Source organism: Camelus dromedarius, chromosome 2 (genome assembly GCF_036321535.1).
Source record: "Camelus dromedarius isolate mCamDro1 chromosome 2, mCamDro1.pat, whole genome shotgun sequence".
Classification (NCBI taxonomy): domain Eukaryota; kingdom Metazoa; phylum Chordata; class Mammalia; order Artiodactyla; family Camelidae; genus Camelus; species Camelus dromedarius.
In genome coordinates this window covers 81,259,214-81,284,535 of record NC_087437.1, presented here as the reverse complement: position 1 = coordinate 81,284,535, position 25,322 = coordinate 81,259,214, and the positions used below count along the sequence as shown (strand labels likewise).

The following is a 25,322-nucleotide window of genomic DNA, read 5'->3' as shown; positions in this document are numbered from 1 at the left end:
ACCAGGGTAGATAACAAATGACATTTGGTGCTTGGCACACTCCATGACGGTACGCAGTTAAGGTGGGGTGGGTTAGAAGTGGTCCTGGCTGTGTCGGCTGCAGCTCTCCCACCCAAGAGAGTGCACAGGATTACAGCAGGAGAAAGAATGCCATCACCGCCACCACCATCTGGAAGCTGCTCAAGTTTATTTTTAAAAACAAACCATTGGCAAATCTCAGTACTTTGACCAATATTAACAATAATTACTTGCCAGCACCTTTCACAACATGCTAGGGTGTTGTAACACCACAGCCAAGAACCACTAAACCAGCAGAAAATGTTAACTAGACAGACAGGAATAAGGTGGAATCATTTAGAACACGGAGACAGGTGAGGTAGGTGACGAGGGACCTGGTAGTGAGCTACCTTAAGTTGGTCTTCAGACCACACCTTTAGAACAGTGAAACCATTGCCTTTCTGTTTTGGAAAGAGTAAAAATAATGAGATGAAATGATGAAGAGGATGGAGAACAGATGACGTTTCCACGTGATCACTTGAGAAAGACCAGCAATCTTGATGGCAGCCAAGCAAACAATGAGAATGGGTCAAGCAGGAAGACCATTACCTATCGTTGGCTCTGGGAGGTCAGTTTCAAAGGTAACAGGTTGCAGAACTAGGCCAAAAACAAACCAAAGAAATCGGTTTATGAGGATCACTACCCTGTGAAATAAAGCTGGTTTCTGTGTTTCTACATGAATCCATTTGAACATTTAAACATTCTCTTAGACTCATAATAAATATGAGAAAATTCTGTATCTTAGATGCCACCCAGGGAACTTGGTTTAGCTAAAACTTTGAAGTTCTTATTCCCTGTCACTTTGAGGAAAATTTTTGAGTAGGCACCCAGATTTCTTACTTAAAAGTATATTCACAGTTGGAAGGTAGTTGTTTATATTTTGAAAGAAGACGAAAGTGGTTGGCTCAGTTAATAATTATGTCTTACAATTTTTTTTAAATTTTAACCTTTTTTTTAACTGAAGTATGTGTATGACTGAAATGTTATGCAGTACACCAGAAATTGACCCAGCATTGTAAACTAACTATGCTTCAATAAAAAAAAAAAAACAAAGGTTAATTTTAGTATGATCTACTATTCAGCCAAAATACTTCCATGGAAGATGAACCAATTTTATACTATTCCCTACTGAGGAAAAAATTTTAAACAGATCGTGTGATTAACCTTCCTCCAAAGAAATATATATCTTATATCCATAATTTTTTCTGAACTTCTTCCACAACACAATCATTACAAAAATATATTTACCTCAGGAAGATTTTTTTGAAAAATATACTACCTAACTGGGAAGATAAAACAATTCATTTACCAGTTTCTCTCTGAGAGACTTCAGTGTCTGGTTTATGGGGAAGGAGCACATCTCTTGGAACTGAAAGAAAAAGATGATAAAACACTGTACTCTAAATGTCATGCCTGGAGGGAAACAACCCCCAGATAAAAAATCCTGGGAAGCATGAGTGAAGCAAAGGTGTTTTCACAACGGTCAAAGAGTTAAGCCAAGAAGAGGACCGTTCTTTCCAAAATGGGAAAGTGTCACTGCACGGGGAAGGTTCCAGAGGCAGGAGAACAAAGCTGGTTACAGTTCATGCTGAAGATTCCTTTGAGGGGTGCGGAAAGGAGGAAGACATGACTGATACAGTTACACAAGGAGGTAGGTCTCCCTCAAGTTGTCTTCAAAGTAATACGTCAGTTTTTGTCCGAAGTGGTCAGCTACCATATGATATTCCTGCTAAAGTTCCACTGATAGTAAGAGAAAATACATTATCTTAGATAAAGTGCATAAATGGCCTGCAAGTTGAGGAAAACAGGAAAAAAAAGAAGGCCAAATTCTTGAATATGTAAGAGGAGGACAGAGTTTTATTCTAACAGGCACTAACAGTTTCTATGGGGAGAAAACAGAGCAGAAGGAATCAGCCACTCATTAGAAGATACCACATGTAAAGTTCACGAGTGCTTGTTACGTAGTAAGTGCTACGCAAATGTTGACATTTTTGGCATTCTTAGTGACATGGCTTCTAGTATAATAGGTGCTAACACAAAAACAAAGGAGAAAATGTGCTAAATGATAAATCTACCCATTGTCAGTCCTGATGTCCACTGTATTTTTAATGCCTGTGTCCAGTTCTATTTTGGCAAAATAAAACAGTAGGCTGGAAATTTGATATCTTATTTCTCACTGGGGAAAAAATACCAGGGTGAGCTACCTATTGCTAGTACCAGATTTCTATGGAAAATCTGCTTTCTGGAACAAGATTATGTATTTCTTTGACTCAGTTTCCCCACAAGGAGGTCCTTCTCAACCCTGCTCACTCAATGAAACGTTTTCCTACCACATTGAATTCATAAATCCTTTGGTATGCAGTGTAGTTTTCTTGCATCTTATATGACGCTGGGAGGAAAAAATTAGGATTCTGGCTAGAACTCTGCCACTGGCAAAGATGAAGAAAACTTTTGTACCATGAGGTGGCCAAGCACCACTTTACCATTAGTATGGAAAGAGGTTATATAAAACAGACATTCTCTTCTGGGACTTTTGGGGAGCCACATTTAACCTGGATATCACATCTGTTCTTAGTTTAAGCCACTTAGTAAGTCCCAGTGAAATCATAGTTGTGGAATCTGGTACACAGAGAAGAAACGGGCTCAGTTAGAACTTCCATGTGCTAAAAGGGAACAACCAGGGGAACTTGAAGTCAAGAGTTTTCTTTTTATTAAAAAAGGTAACTTCAAAAAGCTTAGTAGTGGACAGAGTTAGAGAAAACCCATCACAACAGTGACCATTTTACTTATGCTCTGTAGTATTTTTAAGGATTCAAAGGAGAAAAGAGGAAGAATTTCCAATTGTAAATCAAACAAAATGCTTATCTGAGGGTGAGGAAGAAGGTGCTTGATGTGGCTCTGGGAAGGTCATGACCATACAAAGCAGCCTGCAGTTTATAAGCACCCTAATGGTTACAGAGCTGGAGTGCACAGAGAGGTGTGGGACTCAGGGAAGGAGAAGCTGAGAAGAAATGTGCTACCCATAAACCCACCACACTGTAAAGACATCACTCACTGCCTGCCTTCGTTTACTGAGGAATTTAGACGAGGGTAATGGGGATTCCTGCTGCTGCAACTGGCACTTTTTAACCATGAAGTGATGATATAATAATTGCCTTGGCAGGCTTTCTAAAGCAGGTGAAATCAGTGGAAAGGAAAGAAGTAGAAATATTCACAGGAAAGGGATATGAATCATTCTCATACTTGGTCAACGGCAGCTCCAAGAAATGCCAAGTCTTTTTTTTCCCCGATGTGGCATTCCTCTGCATATTAAATTGAATAAGAGCAGGGTTCCTAAAACTGAAATCTCTCATGCTGGGGGAACCTTACCAATGTAAATCATGACAATTTACTTGAGAAGGCAGTTTTGATTTCCGTACAAGGATACTTATCATTATTATATTTTAGATCCTTTTGAATTAGCCAACTTATCATTTATATAACTAACCAATTAACTTACTGGTTGTATTAACTATCTTTTTGAATAAAGGGCACCATTCCAAAGAAAAATTCAACTAACAAGACAATTGTGAAAGGAAATGTCCAAAATGGACAAATGTAAGTGAACGTGCATGAATGTTTTGCCAGAGTAGATGAAAGAACGAACATGTCACTCAGATACAGGTGGCAGACGTGAAGTCTTCAGTAAGTTTACCCCTGCAACAGGCTACAAAGAGATTCTCTTAGAAAAGTAATACACGTAGACCACACATCCTTTTCACCTCCGGATTCTCTCTTCCTTTATTCTAACCTTGTACCCTAAGGTCCAGTCTGAGAGGAAGTGAGGTTCCTGCCCTTTCAGAGGCCACTTTCTGAGCTTCACCTGTGCTCTTGGGCCACCTTCCCTCCCATCTCCTTTGGGATCTTTTACTTTCCATTATTTCTATTATCTTATATTTTTCTCCATTAGTCAGTATTTCCATTTATCCATGAGTCCCTCCCTCTCCACCTACAAAACAGCTCACATCTTCCAACATCCTAAAAATAATAATCATTTCCTTGACGTGGCTTCCCCTTCAAACAATCCCTTTCTTGTTCTCATTTCTTTAATCTAAAACTTTGCCTGCGCTTCCTGGTCATTTAGCTGCATCTTCTTCACCCACTGTGGTCTGATCTCCTGCAACTGTGGATCCACACAGCCTCAGCCAGAGTTCTCAAGTTCAAAATGTTCTGAAAATGGAAAGGTTTTTTTCTCTTCACTTATTTGACAGAAAAACCTGACTAGCATTGACCTGAGGCGATTGACTGTGCTGTCTCACCTTTCTAAAGTCTGAAAATTGCTGAATTCTGAAGCATGGACCCACAGAGTTTCAGATGCAGGCTTCTGGACCCGACAGTCAAGTCCAGCAGCCCTCCTGACCCCTGTCCACCTCACTGACATTGGTGGCCACCCTTCCCTGCCTTGCCTGCCAAGTCCCTCTTTCCTGTACTCTCTGATTTTTGACGGCAACTTCTGCTGGTTCCTCTTCCTCTATGCACTCCTTAAATATAACTGTGTCCCCTCAGACTCTGATCTCCCATCTCTTAATTTCTCAGCCTATACTTCCTCCTGGATGTTATCATCCGCTCACAAGTTTTAAGAACCTTCCATATGCAGACAAATGACTCCCAAATCTACATCCTAAAAATGACTTCTGTTTAGAAATCCCAAAATACATTTCAACCACCAGTCCTGCTGGCCCTCTAAACCTAGCACATATAAACACAAGCCTTTATTCCTCCTCTGTGTCCCCTGCTGTAGTTAATGGCATTATCACTGACCACCTTTTAGCCCAGAGCTAAAAACCACAGTGTCATCCCTTTCTCCATAACACCATTCAGTCATTGTCTAGGTCCCAGCCATTCCATTTCCAAAAGACATTTTAGCATTAGTCCCTCCTTTCCTAACTGCAAAAATGCTGAAGTGTGACTGAAAATTAGAATTTGCCGAAGAGAATACTTATAGAACATTTGTAGGATTGGTTAGCTTGCTGAAATTGAGATTTTTTTTTTTCTCCTAGTTTCTTCCCAATGACTAAAGTCTATCCAAATACCTGTGGACCAGAAGAGTCACCACAAAGCCAAGGCAGCCCTTGGTGCAGAACAAATCTACAAAGAAGGCACAGTTCTGTTGAGCCAGGCATCAGGGCAGGCAGAGTTTTAGATCAAAGCAATGAGAGCAAGAAAGGGATGGTATGAAGGAGAAGCCATGTCAAGGAAATGATGGATCAGAAGAAAAGTCAGTTCTGCTTTATTTCTGGACATGGTGTGTGGGCTGTTTGTCTAGGTTCCTCCTTAAGTGTAGTAGATAATATAACTGAGTGACTGAAAGATATTTTCTAAAGCCCTAACTGGATGAAACATATGTTATGCCCAGGAATCTACAGAATGGAAGAGCTGCACAGAGCATTTGAGACAGACTTATTTGATACAGGCCTAAAAATTCAAGTTTGTCACGTTGGCTGTCTCGCAATACATTTTGAGATAAACATCATGATAAAATATAACTGTCCTGATTTCAGGACTACATTTCACATTTCTAGATTTTTAGAGTGTCTCTCTAGGATACGAGTACACATCAAATATACACATAATTTACCCTGTTTTCTGAGGAGCCGGTAAACAAGGTCTTGGGCTCCTTAGGATGCAAACCTGAGCCTAGATACAACCCCAAAATGGGTTGAATCCTGTGTTTGAACACTTGTAAGAAAACTGAAAAGCAGTAATGATTGACTTATGGTTATTCTGGTAGCATCACACCTCCGGACCAGCAGGGGAACCTCTGATGGACACAGTGGCAGGATCGGCCCCGGGTTAAGAGACAGAATTCGAACTGAACATTTGGAACTGGAGAGTCAACAGAATCAGCCCAGTGAAGGCTTCAGGGGAAGTGTTTGTGCCGTTTTACCAGGGCTCAAACTTACGGGTTGGAGTATCTGAAAAATTAGGTGGTAATGGAATTTAAAAAAGAAGACGTTAAAAAAAAGAAGAAAAAGTTTAACTATTAGAGACACTGGTTTAATGAGATTACATATCAGGACCAACAGTACTACTTTCTCTAACAAAAAGGAAAAGTGAATAAAATTACTCAAATCTACTGTTGTCATCTGTAATGACTCAATTTCTGTTACACATTCTTCCCACAAGTGAAAACAAGAAGATCTTTTGCAAGTGGGAAGATTAGCTTTTTTTTTTTTTCTTAGTGGTGTTTATACTGACTGCTGCATTTAGCTGTACAAATTTAAATTCTAGACTTCAGGGCAAAAGAGGCTTTTTGTAGTCCATTACCACTTGCAACAATTTAACAATCCAACAGCAGCCGCAGGAACACCCTCTTCTTATACAACCTGGAAACATGACAGCAAGTGAACTCACTCGCTTCCAAAATGCCATCATTTCAAGCTACAGCTCAGAAATCCTTTGGTTCTGGAGATGTTCTATATGCCTACAGGGCATCTTGGAATTTATAGTCACTGAACCCTTAAAAACTAAGAGGAAAAACTTACAGAATTCTTGGATACTCTAGTTAAAAATTAACTTGGTTTGGCTTATTAGTGAACTAATTACTGAAGCTAACAGTGGCTTGCTGTGGTCACTTGAAGACTAGAGAAATGCGTGGGTTCTTGCAGTCCCCACTCTAACTACTCGCACAAATGTGAGGTTATTTCTTCCATTCATGGACAAAAAAAGCCTTCTCAAACGATAGGCAAGAAATAGACTTGTAGCTAAATAAATCATTTTTGGTGTGTGAAACACATTTCTTATTTCTTAACTCAAGCTATTGCTCCATGGACTGGTAAAAAATGAATTTAAAAGAAAAAAAAAACTTTCAGTGCTGGACAGTGCAAAATTTCTGAACCTGAGAAAATGTTTAAACATCATTTTCTCTGTTTGTAAAACATTTTATCATTTTTGAGGAAAAATCCCAAATCCTTTATTTATCTTACTTTGGTGAAACATGAGCAGAACATAGTTAACATTGGTAGGTTATTTTTTAGAAGTCAGAAAATGAGAAAACTTTAATTCTAGAAGAAATTTTCTACCCTTGGCATAATTCTCTGCCTTTTAATTGTGTAAGTGGCTTACTATATGAGCACTTAGATTACTGTTATGAACATTCCGAAATTGTCATATCATGCATGCTACAACATGGTGCCTGAACATAACTGAAATAGTGACCTCACATCCATCAGCTTTCATGTTTCATTACAGCAGAGTGTGACAATAGAATGCATTTGGCTTATATAGGAAAGAAAGCATTTACCAGGTGAAGTATAGGACACTTCTGGACTTGGTGATGTCCTTGGCTTCAGAGTAACACGCTGCAACACCTGAGGAGCTGAAAGAGAGAGCTCAGATCATGAGTCATTTGGTTTCAGCATCTCCCAGTCATACTTAACACATAAGGTATGACAAAGTATAAGCCTGACCACTGATTGAAAAAAAAAAGTACTGAAATGGGAGTTAGACGGAAAAGAAAACCCTTAAGCTCTAGAAATCGACTGGTTAGAATTCCAGATACTTAAAGAAAAATGAAATCTAAGAAACAGCAAAATTTGACTAAGGGTAGGATGAAGAGTTTTTTTGAAATCTTCATTTCAGAAAAGACAGCAATTAACTTAATGCAAAAGGTGTCTTTTTGAAGTAGGGTTCCTTCTAGATATATGCCCAGGAGTGGGATTCCTGGGTCATATGGTAAGTCTATTCCTAGTATTTTGAGGAATCTCCATACTGTTTTCCACAGTGGCTGCACCAAACTGCATTCCCACCAGCAGTGTAGGAGGGCTCCCCTTTCTCCACAGCCTCTCCAGCATTTGTCATTTGTGGACTTTTGAATGATGGCCATTCTGACTGGTGTGAGGTGATACCTCATCACAGTTTTGATCTGCATTTCTCTGATAATTAGTGATACTGAGCATTTTTTTCATGTGCCTATTGATCATTTGTATTTCTTCCTTAGAGAATTGCTTCTTTAGGTCTTCTGCCCATTTTTGGATTGGGTTGTTTGTTTTTTTCTTATTATGTTGTATGAGCTGCTTATATATTCTGGAGATAAGCCTTTGTCGGTTTCATCGTTTGCAAAAATTTTCTCCCATTCCATAGGTTCTCATTTTGTTTTACTTATGGTTTCCTTTGTTATGCAGAAGTTTGTAAGTTTAATTAGGTCCCATTTCTTTATTCTTGCTTTTATTTCTATTGCTCAGGTAGGCTGCCCTAGGAGAACATTTTTGAGATGTATGTGAGATAATGTTTTGCCTATATTTTCTCCTAGGAGGTTTATCGTATCTTGTCTTATGTTTAAGTCTTTGATCCATTTTGAGCTGATTTTTGTGTATGGTGTAAGGGAGTGTTCTAGCTTCATTGATTTACATGCTGCTGTCCAGTTTTCCCAACACCATTTGCTGAAGAGACTGTCTTTATTCTTGGATCAAGTGTAATTTTGATGCTGCTAACATTTTCCTTTTCCTTTCCCCAGACCATTAGTGATGGTGAGGGTTCCTTTCCTAGCAAATTGAGTCGGTGAATCTCATGGTTTTTTTGGAAGTGGGCCATGTATAAATGATAAATATAAATTTAGTGATTGGCCTAGAGTGTAACTTCCTTGACTACGGAAGGATGAAATTTTGTTTCACATCCCTAGTGTCTAGCACATTGTCTGGCACACAGATATTTGTTGAGTGACTAACTGATGAAATGGATTAATCAATCACTTAAGCATCAAGGAGTGATAAAATTTTAAATTAGGAGAGAAGAGCAACAGGAGATCAGTTGATTAATGACCATGGACTAGGCATGACTGGGTAGATGCTTAAGTAGGCATCAATGCTAGAGATGTTTGGAAAAACAGATGGACTGCAGAGGCCGGATGAGAAAAAGAATAAAAACTGAATGGCAAATACTGAGAATCTGCAACAGATGTAAATGAAAAAATGAAAGGAGAAAAAGATAAGCTTTCTTTGAGGCATGTCAAGTTTCTGGTAGCCCAAAATGGTGCTCTGTAAAGGCAGTTGGAGAAACTGAACAAGATCTTCGTTGAGAAGTTAGGGTAGAGTTAGTTATTCAAGTAAGAGTTTCTTGAATAGAATAAAAAATAGTTTATATTGACTCTTATTTGGGTCCTTCCCAAAATTTATAGCAAAACAATCAAATCAATATTATGTAATCATTACCTTATAGGAAAGGATATATGTTAAAAAATTTCATGAATTAATGTTAAAAAAAAACTGTCTTGTAATAACATATAATGGAAAAGAATCTGAAAAGAAAATATATACATGTATGTACATGTACAACTGAATTCTTTTGCCATACACCTGAAACTAATATTGTAAATGAACTACACTTCAATAAAAAAATAGAATAAAAAAATCTACTGAAAGGTAAAAAAAAAAAAAAATTAGCTGATTGGCAGGGGAAGGAGATTCAAGGACCATGGAAGGGTTTCTCAAGTTGGGAGAGGCAAAGGGAATAGGCAGGCTACTCTTTCAAGAAATTCCATTCTTCTCCATCACGCTCTCAAATAATACAACAATACGGAAGCTTTCTGGACTAAGCTACCCCAATAATATCCTTTTGGATAAACAGGATAAAATTTATGTAAATATTTAAATATCTAAAATACACAAAATATATGTAAATCTATGTAAATATCTAAAATATATGTAAACATTTACTAGATTTCAAACGAAGACTTGTTTTACAAGGATTAAAAACTTAACTGGCTGTAATGCCAACAGAGTAATTCCCCTAACATCAAACTTTTCAGGCCAGAATATAAAACACACATTTACCTGGCTGTGTTTGTGGGATTCGTGGGTGTGGAGATGTTTTTGGTTTAGGAGGAGCTCGCGGTATCTCCTTGAGAGCTAAAAAAACAGGATACAGGTTTGGAGCTCTTGAGCTCTTTAAGAATCACAATACCTAAGCCTCTAGGATTTTAAAGATGTTTGTTGAGTGACTGAAGACCTAAATACACAGTAATTAATGCAATTAAATCTCCCAAAGAGCCACAAAATATAGGAAGATAATTTTCTTATTAAAATGGAAAACACAAGAAGGCACATTAACTGGTATCCAAGATATTCAGCTGGAAAATGAAACTGTTGGAATTTTATAAATATCTACTTCAAGTACATTTTAAGTAGGTTAAAAATAAATTTCCTTATAAAAAGAATTCACCCTTTTTTATTAGGTAATATCATTCTATCAGAATATCCCAGTATAATATTTTAAGTGCAAAGAGATATGATTTCTTCAAAATAAAAAGCATACATTTTTACATTCCAAATGTACCTAAAAAGTGAATGCATCTTAATAGTAAATGCTAATGGGAAAAAAATTCATCTTGTTAAACAAAACACAATTTTTACTGGTCATATGGGGAAAAAAACTGAATAGAAATAGAAAGGATACATTATTGAAGAAAATTATTCTTTTGCTGGGCAATTCCCAAAGAAGTTCCAGGATACTCAGGTTAAAAATCAATTATTTCTTCACCAAGAAAGTTAAAATTATATTCTGCTGGAGGAATAGAATTATCGAACGCAAGGTGGCAGCTTGTGGAAATAACTCATTTGGTTGGGCTAAGTGTGTTTGGGATAAAGAGAGGTAAGAAGAAACAAAATGGTTTTCACGGTGATGGAGTTTCAGGCACCTTAAGAAAATCTTGCTGAAAGTAAGTGTTATTAGACAAAAGAAGTTTCTAAAGAGTCTGTAGAGACTTCTTCCTGATATTTAAAATACACAAGGCTTGCAGTGGTGTCAGTGGACTCTTCTCGCCTGTAGAGAGATAAACAAGCTACGCAGGAGATGACACAGGTTTAGGAGCCTGGAACCTGGAGATTTAGTGCTCCCTTTGCTCATCAGTTGGTCTACAGGCTCAGATTTTTCATCAACAGTAACAGGATTTTTAAGAGCTCTTCCAACCCTAAAATTCTACACTGCGAGAGTTTCTGTAGTCTTGTGATATTCTCTCAACCCCTTTGCTTGCTGAGGTTCCTACTGATAGGCTATCTGCTTCCCTCAGGGTCTAAGAGAGACCATCTGCAGGGAGATGGATGTCATGAGGCAATTCTACAAAAAATGATTCAGAATGAATGAGATTAGTATCACTACTAATATTCACAATTCAGTATTTCAATCATATTGATTACAGCTGCTGAAAACAACTTTGGAAAAGTTACAGATGATTAACACATACCCAGTTAGTGCAGTCAGTGTGGAAGTTTGGTAAAAATTAAACTGCAGAATTGAATAGGCAAAGTTTAACAGGATATTTCAGAGGACAATGAATGAAATTAATATCCATATCTCCTTTGGAAATAGAACCCTAAGAAATAGTTTAATGGCTACCAAAATACAAGTTTGGGCTTATTTCTAACAAACTGCTATGCCAAGAATGCCTGTAGATTGAGGGAAGTTTCCCTTGTAAGAAGCAGCACATTTATCCAAGCTGATGATTTGTTTTCCTCAATGTCAGATTCCACCATCAAGTAAATCTTTATGACTTGCCAAGCAACTGGTTTGATTCAAGATTTCTCTTATTTGGATGCAGTGAAATGGCCAAACCACCACAGGAAGGAGCAGTAGAAACAAGTAAGGGACCTGAATAACGACATGCTGACTGGCCAGTTGTACCCTTCATGTGGACTGCACAGTGAAACCCACTTCTGGAAGCTTCTGTCACTCTCAAACACAAGTTAGATACCTAAAGTCCTTTTTACATGGCCAGAGACCTTGTAAAATTAGTCAAGATGACAAACTATTTAAAATTAGGGTATACATTTATATTTTAAAATAGAATATAAATGTTCTTCCCCAGGAACAGTCCTGTTTCCTGTATAGAAAACTTGCAGAGTAGCTGAGAGGTGCTTTTCAGTTATGCCCTAAAGAATATTCACAACACTGCTACGTGACTGGCTATAGACTGTGGACAGAAGGAGAAGTGGGGCACAGAACCGCAGGATCAGCCATCAAAGCCTGTGAGCAGTGATTAAGTTAGGGCTTCTGATAACTAGTAATGGTGCCCACGTATTATCTTTCCATTCTTATAAAATCTGCAAACACTCACCTTCTACATGAAATACAAAAAATGTATTTACCCGCGTCGGTCTGAGGCTCATCTGGGCTGGGTAGGATTACAGTTTGGGAAGGCAGAGGTGACGTTTCTATGGTAACTGAAGGAAAGTACCCAGGGTTACTATAATGTTTCACACACCTTGAGTACAGAAGACAGAAAGGATGGTAAAAAGATTGGGAAAAAAAAAAAAGGAAGAAAAAGAAAGAAAAGAAAGAAAGAAAATAGCAAGTCTGCAGCAAAATAGCACTCCGTCGTAATGCATTTAAAAATTGCTTAGAGATGCCAGATTACAAAATACTTTCAAATATCCTTATTTTTTAAAACTGCACTCCACCCTAGTACCTCCCCAACAATGCTAGAAAGATACATTCAATACTACCCATAAAGAGAAAAACAGTACTAAAAACTGTTAAAGCATAAGCCGTTTAAGAAGCACTGAATTTTACTTGTCTAATGGAAAAAAAAAAACATGTAAATGAATGGGATGAAATGAGGGTTAATACAAAGTATGTTGCTTGGGCAGAAAGTATAAATGGATTATCACACACAAAATATTATCTGTAATATTCAACACAATACCAAGCTGGCAGAATGTTCAATGTTAGAAAGAAGATGCTTTAGATTCGATACTTTGGGTGACTTGAGAGAGAGACCAAGGTCTAAACACAAAACTGAATGGGAGAAGATACTTTGTGGACAATGGTTATGAAGAGAAGCACCTAGAAAGAAAATTAAGTGCCATGACAAAGACTGATGCTGCAACATGAATTCACAATGACGGAGAACCTGGGTTCTCCTGTGATGCTGGCAACGCGGACAAAAGTTGCTGAGATGTGTCATTACCTAGCATGGTCTCGGGCGGTTCAGACACATATGTAATAGATTCCACAGCTGCATCAAAACAAAGGAGAACAATTTAAGAAACTGTAAGATGAAGCTATAGTCAAATATGTCTTTCCTGAATATCAACACACCTAATTCTCTTGAGAATTTGCATCCTATTTTCGCAGACAGGACAATGGACTTAGATAAGAAGAAAGAGGACCAAGAGGGAAATCGTTTTCTATAACCCCAATCCTCCAATTAATATTTACGCTTTAACTGTCACTAACTGACCATCCGATGTTATTCTGCCTCATTATTTACATACCACAGAGAAACTGACACTTATTTCTGTTTTCAGAGCGTCAACTATTATTTTTTAAATCCAAGAATTTTGGAAGCTATAGCTCTTCAAAGCCTTTCAGTTGTAGAACAAATACCCTAGTTTGAACTTTCACGTTCCATGAAACACAACAGGTGCTAATAAACATTTATTTTGAATAAATGAATCAAAGCATGAAGACCTTTACCACCTTCAGTCTTTGTCTCCTCTGGCCTGAGTGGTGCTTTGGCAGCAGGATATACATAATCTGTTCCAGTCAGTGCTAGGGAAGAAGCAGGGAGTGGCTGGTTAGTGACGGACAACCCACAGCACTCTGAAATGGAATACTGGCTAATGTGAGAATAGAGGTTAATTTTCTTCAGTAGATACATTTGTGAGAAGAAATAACATTGAGGTAGATTATGAAGATGATTACAATTTAAGAGGGCAAAAATGAAGGCAGTGTGCACTGTGGGACACCCTGCCCCCCATACACACACGATAATGGGCAGGGTCTACAGCAATTTCCACCTGGAGCAAAGCAGATAATTTCACTTCTTTACATACTTTTTTAAAAAGAACTCTAGTCAGAAAAAGACATAGGTGAGTCCTTTGAAATGAGGAGGAATCCTAAAAACAACGTGAAAATGAAAACTAGGACATGCATATCCATATTAAAAAAGTGATCAGAATATTAAAAAATGAAATTGTGTGTTCAGAGTGAGAGGAAACTAAGAGAGGAAACTGTGAAACTTGCACAGCAATACAGCAGACACAAACGCGATGTGCTGCATACAACATTTGACTCTCAAGATTCACTGGATGAGCACAGACAAGACGTGAGGAGCTATGAAATGTCACAAAGCATGAGAACATCCCAAGATGACTTCTGCAATGAGATGGAAAAGCGCATATAGCTGACTTCCCCTTGAGGAACACGATTACCTATCGCTTCCCTTGATGACTCAGTGCTAAATGTAACCGATCCCAGGACTTCAGAAACTAGCAAAAAATACAAAATGGTGCATTTGATCACAGATGGGTTGTTGTGAGCATTGAATGAGTTCATACAAACTAAGTATTTAGGCAAGTGCCTTGGACTTGTAAGTGCTCTGTGTCACCTATTATCATAATAACAATAATATTATTAACACTAAAGGAAGCTCTAATAACTGAACTGAATTCATAATTTTATAAGTGTTGTAGGTTATCATGAATAATCAATCTTACACCATCAACATAAACACCAAAATGCCATTTAGGTAATTAAAAAATACACAAAGGGGATGAAAAGGAATTACAATCCTACACTAGAAAAAAAAAAATAAGATCCAGTGTTTCAAAGTAAACGTCAAAGGGTTGCAACCACATTTTAAAACTTTGTTTTTAATTTTGAAGGGTAATAATGTTCAGGCTTATATTGTGTAAGGTGAAGTTTTGTTATCTTCACTGAATTAAGAACTTTCCCCTTCCTTAGTGGTCACTAACAAGTGAGCATTCTTTTCACATAGCAGAGCACAAATTTAGCGTATTACTAGAGAACCACAAGTTTGTAACTTAGTGAAAAATAAAGGTGAGTAACAAAATCAATTCTTCTAAGTGGCTCTGTTGACTACTTAATTAGGTACATGATTATTCTCTAATATGATACAGAGCAAACACAATAAAATGAAGGTAAGTACTTCTATGCAGTTGAATAAAACAATTAATATAAATATAATGTACTACTAATTTAACACCAATATGTGCAATCATGGAAAGAACATGTACAATATACAGTTATTAAATGCGTATTTCCTTTTGCATTTTTTAATATTTGGAAATATAACACTTGGAGTGTGTCCCCTGAAAGTCATGGTGTACCCAAACATCTAATGATCTATTTACCGGGTTGACTTTGTGTAATTTCTAGGCTTGGTGATGTCACTGGTTTCAAGATAAGAGTTTGCAGTTCAGTGGGAGCTGAAAGAAGAGGGTGTAAGTTGTCAAAGTAATTATGGATAATTTATTTCACAGGATTTAGACAAAGGTAGCAACATGTAGGTCTTCGAAATTGCAGGGTATGGAGAGACATGCAGAATATGAGTTATTTAAAACAGAGATTGGCAAATTTTGACCCTCTCCAATCCAGCCCTCTTCCTGGCCTGTGAGCAAGAATGGTTTTTACATTTTTAAATGCTAGAAAAAAGTTAACAGTGATATTCTGTGACATGTAAGACTGGTATGAAATGCAAATAAATTTTTACTGCAACAGAACCACACCTACCAACTAAGATGATTCAAGGCATATTTACTTATCACTTATATCCTGGCTTTGGTTATCTTCAAGCTCCAATAGCAGAACTGAGTAGTTGTGACAGAAACTGAATGATCTGCAAAGTCTAAAATATTCACTATCTAACTCTTCATATTAAAAAATTTACTGATTTGCTGATCCCTGATTTTCACCATCCTTCTAGAAAAAACAAGAGCCTATTTGAAAAAATTAGGTTCTCAGTGACTACTGTTATCTGAATCTAAATTCTCACAAGGGCTTTCTAAGAGTTTCCTACAGCTGATTTCATGACAGTAACATTAACAAAATGTTCCATATCATCTGGTAGTGTTCTGTTCTGTGTTCCAATTTGACCACCCCATTGGGTATCCTCAGTAGGTGTTAAATTTTTTGGTTTTATTTTGCTGTTCTCACCATTCTATCCACTAATTCTAATCCTAGTTATTTCAAAGCCCAACTATTCTCTCTCAGCCCACATAGATCCTTGACTCCTTCAAATATTTTCTCTATTTTTTAACCAAACAAGCTGCTTTTGTATAAGCAAATTGTCTTATAGCTAAGAAAAACTCAAGAACTGGTTTTCTTCACAATTATATTGCACTTTGTTCAAGAGGTAAAACATGCCCTTACTTTTGATCTCCACCTCTGTTCCACACCCCATGCCACTCAACTGCTAATATGGTGCTGGGACCACAGAGGGCAAGAAAATGTCTGTTTACCTAAGCCAAAGAAAGAGTGCTATTTTAAAAAGATTTGCATGGAATAGAGTGATCAGAGAACTGAATAGGATACATCTTTTGTCAGAGAAAATCCTTATGCATTTGACTACCTTAGAGATTTCCTCCAAGCGTGAACCTTCTGGTCAATAAGCAAGTGTAGAGGTGCTAACCACTCTATGCACCTTCTCTCTTAGAGGGCATGGAGGTGGGAGGTGCCAGTTAGCAAGCCACAACACTGTTACTTTTGGGACACATCTGCAATGGGCTGGAAGGACTGTTTAAACCAAAATCATTAGATTTTCCTGGTTTCAACTCTGAAGCTTTGAGAAATTTAAAGCTTGGCAGAAGGATATTTTCCCCCACGTTTCAAAATTAAAAGAAGAAAATCTTGAGCTGCTATTGTATTTGTAGGTTTAGAAACCATCAACAGCAAAGTACAGGGACCAATGTTTTCTAAAATATTAGATTTTCTTGAGTTTATTGTCAAAGTTTGAAAAATTTTATTTTAACAAGCTAATTTGTTCCTTATCACTGAGGATCTTTTAGACCAAAATAATACCAACATTTGTTAAAGATATAGATATTAATATGTGTAATTAGATACTCAGAGAGATTCCTGCTTAGTACAAGTTCAGAACCAATGCTGAACTGTAAGTAAAAGCCACATGCATTGATGATGAGGAAGCCTTTAACTTCTATTCACTAGAATTGATACTTTCAGGAAGCAACTTTTTTTTTTGATAATTAAATTTAACAAGGAAACTTCATTCTTCAAAATAGGAAGAGAATAATGAGAATATCACAAAAATCTGATAGAAAGTAAGTTGCTCAGAGAAATTTCATTGTACTTAATTATCATTTTACAGGTCTAAATACCAACTATTTAGTGGAACAGTCTGGGCTTCAGACTTTTCACTGAATCACATAATAAAATGTTAAAGGGGGTTTCATGGAAGATAGATCTCCTCAGCTGAATCCAGGGACATCTGTTAAAAACAACAGGTAGCACTTGAATTAAGACTCCTGACTACTTATAAGACGAAGTACGAAACAGAATTACAACAGCAGCCTAAGGAAGCAGGAGCCACTCTGGCCACGACAGTGATGAAGTGGCTTTTTAGCAAGTGGAAAAGCATTTAATGAGGTCACAAAAATCATTACCTAATGTTGTTTCTGGAGCTTCAGAACTATGAACAACAGGTTCAAAGCTTGTAGCAGGAACTATCCAAAAACAACATGAACACAGGAAAGTTTAAACACTCATAGAAAGTCTTTAACTTTTCTTTCAAAATGTTAGCTCAAATGACAAGCAATTTTTTTAAACTTTTGAATTCACAGAAAGCTGTCTCTGTAGCTAGAAACAATTCCTTGCAGAAGGTAAGCACAACCTTCGAACTCTGCTATGAATCTTAGTATCATCAACATGAGGCTTTCCTAGGAAGGGTGTTTGATTTTCTGGTTCTAATATGAAAGCTGGGTTTGTTCAGGCGATATACAGGAAAAAAAATATGAAAGTAATGTTGCATTTCTGGGAAGCGGAAAAAAATTACTATGTTTATGTACTCTTGGCTATAATAAATAGATCACATACATTTAGATGTAGATATAGCCATAAATAACCAGAAGTGATTATGCCAATCTTGCTATAAATAAGAGACACCAAGAACCTCATCCAGGAAGCAACTGCTAACCATACCTCAATGCCTTGACTCTTAGGGAACATGAAGGATATTACTGCCCATCAGAGGCATTGCTCTGGGACATCACTGGGACAGACTGCTAGGGCTCATCCCTCAAACCATGGAATACCACATTTACCCAGTTTGGTCTGAGGTGCTTCAGGGCTTGGTGTGGTTTTAGGTCTGGGACGTGGACGGCGAACTCGTGATGTTTTAGAAGCTGAAGGAAGAAATGCTGGATTACTCTAGTGAAGGTGGTTTTGGAAATAACATTCTAGATTATCTAAACTATGTTACATTTTCTTGAAATTTAAGGCATATATTTTTAAGATTCAAATACTTTATCCTATTTTGTTAATTCTTTTATCACTGAAGATTCTTGAGAGGTAAAACTCACACATAAAAGAATCTTGTAAATCTGTAACTTTAAGAAAGGTAAGGACTATAATCAAATCGTAGGTGGTTCACACTAACAAATTTAAATATGTAAAAAAATCCATGGTACCAAAGAAATTGTTACGATTTAGTAGAGAGTACAAAGACATTACCAATTTGTTTTAAATTCAGCTTTAAATGTGATCACAGTTTAGGCAAAAGTATGTGACACAAATTCAAATCAAATTACATGGTAGACAGATATTCTGTCCATGCTTTCCTTTTAAAACCAACAGGTAGCTTCTTTTTAGAATCTTCAATACTCTTAATAAAAAGAAAAATAAAGTTGAAGAACAGCAAAGGATGATCAGACCGTCTTATGAAGCTGGTGATAATGTGATTATGATGATGATGGAATGGGTTGACAATGAGCAGGAGAAAAAGTGTTGAGGAACATAGAATATCATTACCTAATGTTGTTTCTGGAGCCTTGGTTCTAAGAGTGACAGGTTCAAGGACTGTAGAGAAAACTGGTCAAAAATAATAAAGTAAATGAGAGATTTTAAAAACTCATTTGAAGACTAATTGCAGATACTAACTACTATATATAAAATAGATAAACTACTATATATAAAAGATGCAATAGTTCTACTGTATAGCACAGGGAACTACATTCAATATCTTATAGTAACCTATAATGAAAAAGAATATGAAAATGAATATATGTATGTATTTGTATGACCAAAATATTATGCTGTACACCAGAAAACGACATATTGTAAACTGACTATACTTCAATAAAGTCAATTTTTAAGCTTCAGAACTGAGAGAAAAGAGACACACACTTGCTCTTTGCAAATTTGACCAAATTGTGGCTACTATCCATTAATCTCATAAATAGACATAGCATTGCACCTTGCTCAGTACCACTGTGGTCAGCAAGAATTGTAGATGTTTGATTAGCTGACTCTTGCTAGTATAAAGATTCTGATGGACAAGTCTTTTATACATTTATATAATATATACTTTCCTAACTCTACTAGAAAATGCATTTATCAGTCTACTATGCTTCTAAGCAAGTTGAGATAAATGTCCACTATTTTGTCTACTATTTCAATACTCATGTGTATAATAATGAGTTCATATGTTTGGACGGATAAGGAGCAATGTGACGAATAGAGTGTGGTCATCAAAACTTCAAAGTGGTCCCTGATTCGATAAACATAAAGAAACTCTGTCAAGCCCTGTTAGAGAAGGAGAAAGAGTCAGCCTACTCTCTCGTGAAAACCCATCATTTAAGTGTTCAAGACTTAGGCACACTTAAATATTTGACCATTAACTAAAAACATCATTCCCTGAAACAACAGATCCACAAAAATAATCACATAGATCCTAATCTGATAAAAAGTAACATGATCAAAGAAACATGGTATTATCACAATTGATGAGGAAAAAGCAAGTGATCAAAATAAGGGATAGATGGAAGTTCACGTTTGAAAGGAAGCTTAAAATAGCCAGTGTTGTTCTAACAAATGTACATGATCACATGACACAATGTTGAGCAGTTTCCTGGCAGTTGGACATCCTGAAATTAGTATATACCCAGTTCTCTTAAGTTCAACAGATAACTTGACACAGAGCTTAGCATAGTTGCAAGATGCAGGAGAACTTGTGGCTACAATGGTATGACAATGAGCAGGAAAAGCACTATTCGAAGATTTCTGGAGCTTCAGTTCTAGGAGTACCAGGTTCAAGATCTTTAGTAGGAACCAGTCAAAAGCAATAAAATAAACACTTGTGAAAAGTCAGCAAATTAAATCTCACCAGTAAAATATTGCTTCAATAGGTATATAACAATCTGAAATTTTTTTCTGAAATTACATACTTCTTATTTAAAGATTTGTTCACCTAAAGCTAGATAAATGTTCTTTTATGAGACAGTTTCATAGCCTACACAATCTGGTAAATATCTCAATAGAATCAACACGACATTCTCCTAGGTGTCTAAGCACCTAATTCCAATCACTGTAGAAAACTGACCTAGGAAACTTGTTTAAACATCTCACCAAATATATTCATGTAACTATTCTGGCAATTGCTGGCTTTTCTGTAGAAGTTTTAAGATAAAAGCACGTTTAGTTTTCATCACAAGAAAAAGATATATTTTTTCTATTCCTTTAATTTTGCATCTATATGAGATGATGGATCAAACTAAGTAAAGTTATTGTGGTAATCATTTCATGACGTATGTAAGTCAAATCATTATGCTGTATACCTTAAACTTCTAAGTGCTGTATGCCAATTAGATATCAATAAAACTGGAAGAAAAAAAATGGCATGTCTAGAGAAGCCTAGATAAAATAGCTTTTATGTTTGAAAGGAGGCATAGAAAAGAATTAAGCAAAGTGAACCTGGTAGAGCTTGTTGAGAATTCATACTTGGAAACAGGCTGAGACCTTGTTTGAGGCAAAGTTACTCAGCAAATCAGGATAAGGAACATCTAGTGTATGGAGCCCTGTAGAGCAACTCTCTGCTCTAATCATAAAAATGGGCACCCTGTATAGGTGGGAGAGACTGTCACAGGAGAGACCACTGATGCTTCTAGGGTCAGGTCCAGACTTCTGAGTCATACCTTCAAGGACTTTCCTCAGCTGCTCTAATGGACCCTTCCAAACTCAGTACTACCATCATCACTTAGAAGCAGAACCTCCCTTGTGCCAGAAGCCTGTCATCTCTGGTTGGTCTCTCTATCTCCTCTCTTTCTTTCTCTGTTCTTCTCCATGATTTTAAGACTCAACTACTTTCCAACTCTTTATTCCCATCCTTCACAAACTTTCCTCTCTTTAAGCTCAGAGATGCTTACAACCCCTGCAAAACACAGCTCAATTTGTGCAGACATACTGCCTTGGTTCAGTCTTTTAACATTTCACATCGGGGCGGGTTCTGAATCTGACGATACTACAGACTGAGAAGTAAACACAAGCTGCCTACTTCTGTGATATTGTCACAGCTGTCGATGGGCTGTGGGATGATGGAAGGCACTTCATCTTTGTTTCTTGAAACAAAAACACTTGGTTCCATTTAAGACACTCTGTCTTTAAGAATGGAATGAAATAAGAAAAAGTAAAAAAAACACACAGTAAGAGAGTAAGTCCTTAAGGATAAAGCACAAGGTATTCAGCTGCCACACAAGCCTCCACCATCATGTTCTCCTTTGCGACCTCACTGTGGGAGGCAGCAGCAGATCACTTTGTGAGTCTCCCCATAGACAGCTCGCCTGGGCTATCACTCTCACTACCAGCATCAACCCCAGACTCCCAAGAGCTGCAAGGACTCACTCCTTTAACAAGAAACCCACATTTACCCAGCTTGGCTTGAGGTGCCTCAGGAGTTGGTGTGGTTTTAGGTTTAGGACGTGGACGACGGGTCCGTTTTGATGTTTTAGAAGCTGAAGAGAGAAAACCTTCAGTTACTATGGAGTCTGTAGTTCAGAATCTATGGGTAGCATGACACGTGGCTCTAAATAATATAACTTACTACATTTCCTCCTATTTTAGGAAATGTGGCTTATAGACTTTTTAATTTAAAGCTTTCACCCTTATTATAATAGTATATATATATATTTACAATTGAAAGTTCATTGGGAGTGAGTCATATATAAAAGTAAGTTACTTATTCAAGAAGTGAAGAATCATTCGTAGAACTCTTCTTTGAATAAAAAAGATAAGAATCACTTCTAATATATTTTGGCAGTGGTGATAGCCAGGTACAAACTCTTTGACAGTTTACTAAAATCAGACCATGTAATTAACTAAAATGTCAGTTAAAGAACAAATACCAGATAGTTAAAAAAAAAAAAACAAAACAGTAGACCTTTAGATCCACAAAGAACCCCCCTGACAACATAACAGTTATTAGAGTCAAGAGAACTGCTTTAGAAATCCAGCTTTAACAAAACATTGGTTAAGAAACACATAAGATGATGAAAGCAATTTCAGATGGTTACATGTACAACAGTTGACCTGAGTTAGGTTCATGCGTGGTTCTCTTAAAAACAAGGGATGCCTTATTTTAAGAGTCAGAGTCTTCAGTGTTTTTAAGATGAAGAATATAACGGAGTGACAATATAACGGAGCTTATGAAGCAAAAGAATTTGTAGCTATGATGTTGATGGAATGAACCTGACAATGAGAAGGAAAAGCACTTACTGAGGATCAGAATGTGTTATTACCTTTTGTTGTCACCCAAGCCTCAGTTCTGAACGTAACAGGTTCGAAGTCTGCAGTGGGAACTGACCAAAAGTATTACAAATAAGCCAAGTGATTGTTTTAAATAAAAGAAAACTCAAAACATTTACTTCAAAAAGAATCTCAAGTTTCTAGTACTACATAGCAACTTTTAAAAACAGTTAAACTAGAAAAGTAAACAGTTGATTTCCTAAAATTTGGCCATACCTAAGTCAGGTATCTATTTTCTTATTCCTCCATCTTTGATTATTTGATTTTAATTAATAAGCCCAAGTGGGATGTGTGGTTATTGCTAAGAACTTACCTTTGGAAAGAGACTGAGCTCCTTTTATATCATCTTTTATCATAAAATATTTTTTGAAGACAAAAATCACCTTTTAATTTAAGAAATAAAGATTAGGAATGATAAAGTCTCACAGAGGAGCCTGATTGGGCAACAAAAAGGTTAAGAACTGGTGCTCAATTTGAATGGATAATGAAGGAAGGTCTCACTAAATCTGAGATTCATAATTTAATCTTTCAATCTTTGGTACCTGTTCCATATTAACTAGTAAAATAAGAACATATTATTACCGAAATAGAAACAAAACAACAAAATACTATGCAAGTAGGGAAAAGGTAGAAACATAGATGGGCAGTGAATGGATCCTCTTGGCCTTATGAGAGCTATTAATGGCTTTATCTGTCTAGATAAGAAGTAGATCTGTGATAAGTTTGAAAACCAGTTTTACCAAAAACACTGCTGCAATGAAACACAGAATGGCACTATTTCAAATAGGCTACATGGCAAATAAGAATCCTGAAGTAAGTTCCTGCAGGACTTGTTCTATGAAAAACAGCTGGTAACTTATGAGTTTTCATAATTTTAAGAGGAAAATAGATGAACGACCACAAACAATAAAAGCACTGTCACACGAAGCAAGATGAAACCCTGGGTCTGACAATAAGCAGGATAAAGCTTGTTGAAAACACAGTGTCATTACCTAATGCTGTTCCTGGGGCCTCTGGTCTAAGAGTGACAGGTTCAAGGTCTGTGGGAACTGACCAAAAAATAATAACAGTAAATCAAAGAGATTTAAAAATACATGAAAACTTAAAACATTCACATCCCAACAAAACTTGCTTGTGTATCATCCTTTCTACAGAAACAAAGAAACAAAAAATAATTGAGAGAAAGAGTAGATGACTGTTCTTTGAAGATTTGGCCAAACTATAGTCATGGTCAGTCTTAGGCTTAGCCTTGGAACTATCTCGAGGATCTTAAACATAAAATTCTCCTAGTTTTTAGCTAATGGATTATAATTAATATGGAAAACTCTATCCTGGAAAATATTTTTAGGCATTTACCTAACAGTGAGAAAAGAAACTCTCTTTAAAATAATCTGATCAACCAGTACTCCTGTAGAAGCTGAAAATGAGCACTTACTGTTTTCAAGTAAACATGGGCACAACAGACAGTGTAAGTTTGAAACAGACGTAAGAATTACTGGTTGAAGTAGACTCTGCTGATCTTGCCAAGAATTCATCTATGGAAAGAGTCTGAGACCTCTGCCCAAACCAAGGCACATAAAAGAGCAGGATAAAGATGGTTACTCAGGCTGTAAAACTCAGTAGAGCACCTCTCTGGCCTAAGACCAGAAAAAGTGGAAATCAAAGACAGTTGCTGTCTCTGTGTCAAACCTAAATTCCTGAATCAGGTCCTCAAAATCCTCTTTCAACTGATCAAATGGACCCATCCCAATGCAGCATCATCAACGGCCATGTTTTGACCACCTGAAGTAGGACAGTCTGTTCTGGGCACCCCCCGCCCCAGCCCCTAACCACCACATGTCCTGTCCTGCCCTGGTCCACGTTTCCCTCCACTCATTCAAATTCTGTAGTGGGCCCCAAGTCCAAGGTCCAAGTCCAGTCCACTTTGATCTTTCCCTTCATATCGTGCAAACATATTCTCAACGTTACTGTTTTAGAACTAAAGTAAGTCTCCTACAGCTAGCACATCACCCACAGATGCCAATATTGGTCCAGGAATATGCAAGGGACTTACAATTTGTTTATTCACTTGAACTGAATCTACAGGCTCTGCTAAAGAAGTTTTACCTTTAAGATGCAAGTGGAATTCGACAGTAAGAAATATACTAAATGTATATCAAAGAAGACTCTCACATGGAAAGAATAAGGTATTCTGGTACCAACTGTATCTCATCCAGTCATATTCTCCCAGACACCTGGGTAGAGGAGACATCACTGATGCCACCGCATGACGTCACGCTTAGAGAGAATAAGAGCTTGGCACTGCTTTGGGTTCTCACTGGGACAGGCTACTAGGGCTCACCCTTAAACCAAGGAATCACACATTTACCCAGTGTGGTCTGAGGTACTTGAGTGCTCCAAGTGGCTTTAGGTCTGGGATGTGGACAAAGAGGTCTTTGCGATGCTTTGGTAGCTAAAGAAAGAATAGCCTTTGTTATTCTATGTCTTATGTCTCTGGATGCTAAAGGAGAGGTTTTTCCAAACCCTATTAGATTTTTCAAAGTTCCATGAAATTGTAGTTTAAAAGTTTCACTCCTTTTACGCCAAAGCATCTTGGTTTTATCAGAGGGTACTTTGGAGGCAAACTCATGAATATAGTCAAGTTACTCATTCAAGGCATGAAAATTAGCACTTGTAATGAGATACACATAGAACTTCCTCATTGGGAAAAATGATTAAGAAGGAAGACTCAGTTCTGG

The 25,322-nt window shown here is 37.1% G+C and overlaps 1 protein-coding gene across 28 annotated transcripts in view; it reads right to left on the bottom strand.

Annotated features, from left to right (window-relative positions):
• The window catches only part of ABI3BP (ABI family member 3 binding protein), a 241,219-nt gene that overhangs the window by 51,864 nt on the left and 164,033 nt on the right, over positions 1–25,322 (bottom strand). For 14 of the 28 annotated variants that reach the window (XM_064495880.1, XM_064495874.1, XM_064495916.1 and 11 more), the window contains 15 exons: positions 23,577–23,633; positions 22,578–22,637; positions 21,705–21,794; positions 18,817–18,876; positions 18,111–18,191; positions 17,454–17,513; positions 15,186–15,260; positions 14,244–14,300; positions 13,501–13,581; positions 12,998–13,045; positions 12,177–12,251; positions 9,867–9,941; positions 7,340–7,414; positions 1,367–1,426; positions 607–654 (listed from right to left, as the gene is read on the bottom strand). In XM_064495880.1, coding sequence (XP_064351950.1) covers positions 607–654; positions 1,367–1,426; positions 7,340–7,414; positions 9,867–9,941; positions 12,177–12,251; positions 12,998–13,045; positions 13,501–13,581; positions 14,244–14,300; positions 15,186–15,260; positions 17,454–17,513; positions 18,111–18,191; positions 18,817–18,876; positions 21,705–21,794; positions 22,578–22,637; positions 23,577–23,633 — 1,002 coding nt within the window. The remainder of the gene's footprint in view (positions 1–606; positions 655–1,366; positions 1,427–7,339; positions 7,415–9,866; positions 9,942–12,176; positions 12,252–12,997; positions 13,046–13,500; positions 13,582–14,243; positions 14,301–15,185; positions 15,261–17,453; positions 17,514–18,110; positions 18,192–18,816; positions 18,877–21,704; positions 21,795–22,577; positions 22,638–23,576; positions 23,634–25,322) is intronic. The other 14 variants (XM_064495971.1, XM_064495886.1, XM_064495975.1 and 11 more) reach the window with 11 other exon arrangements.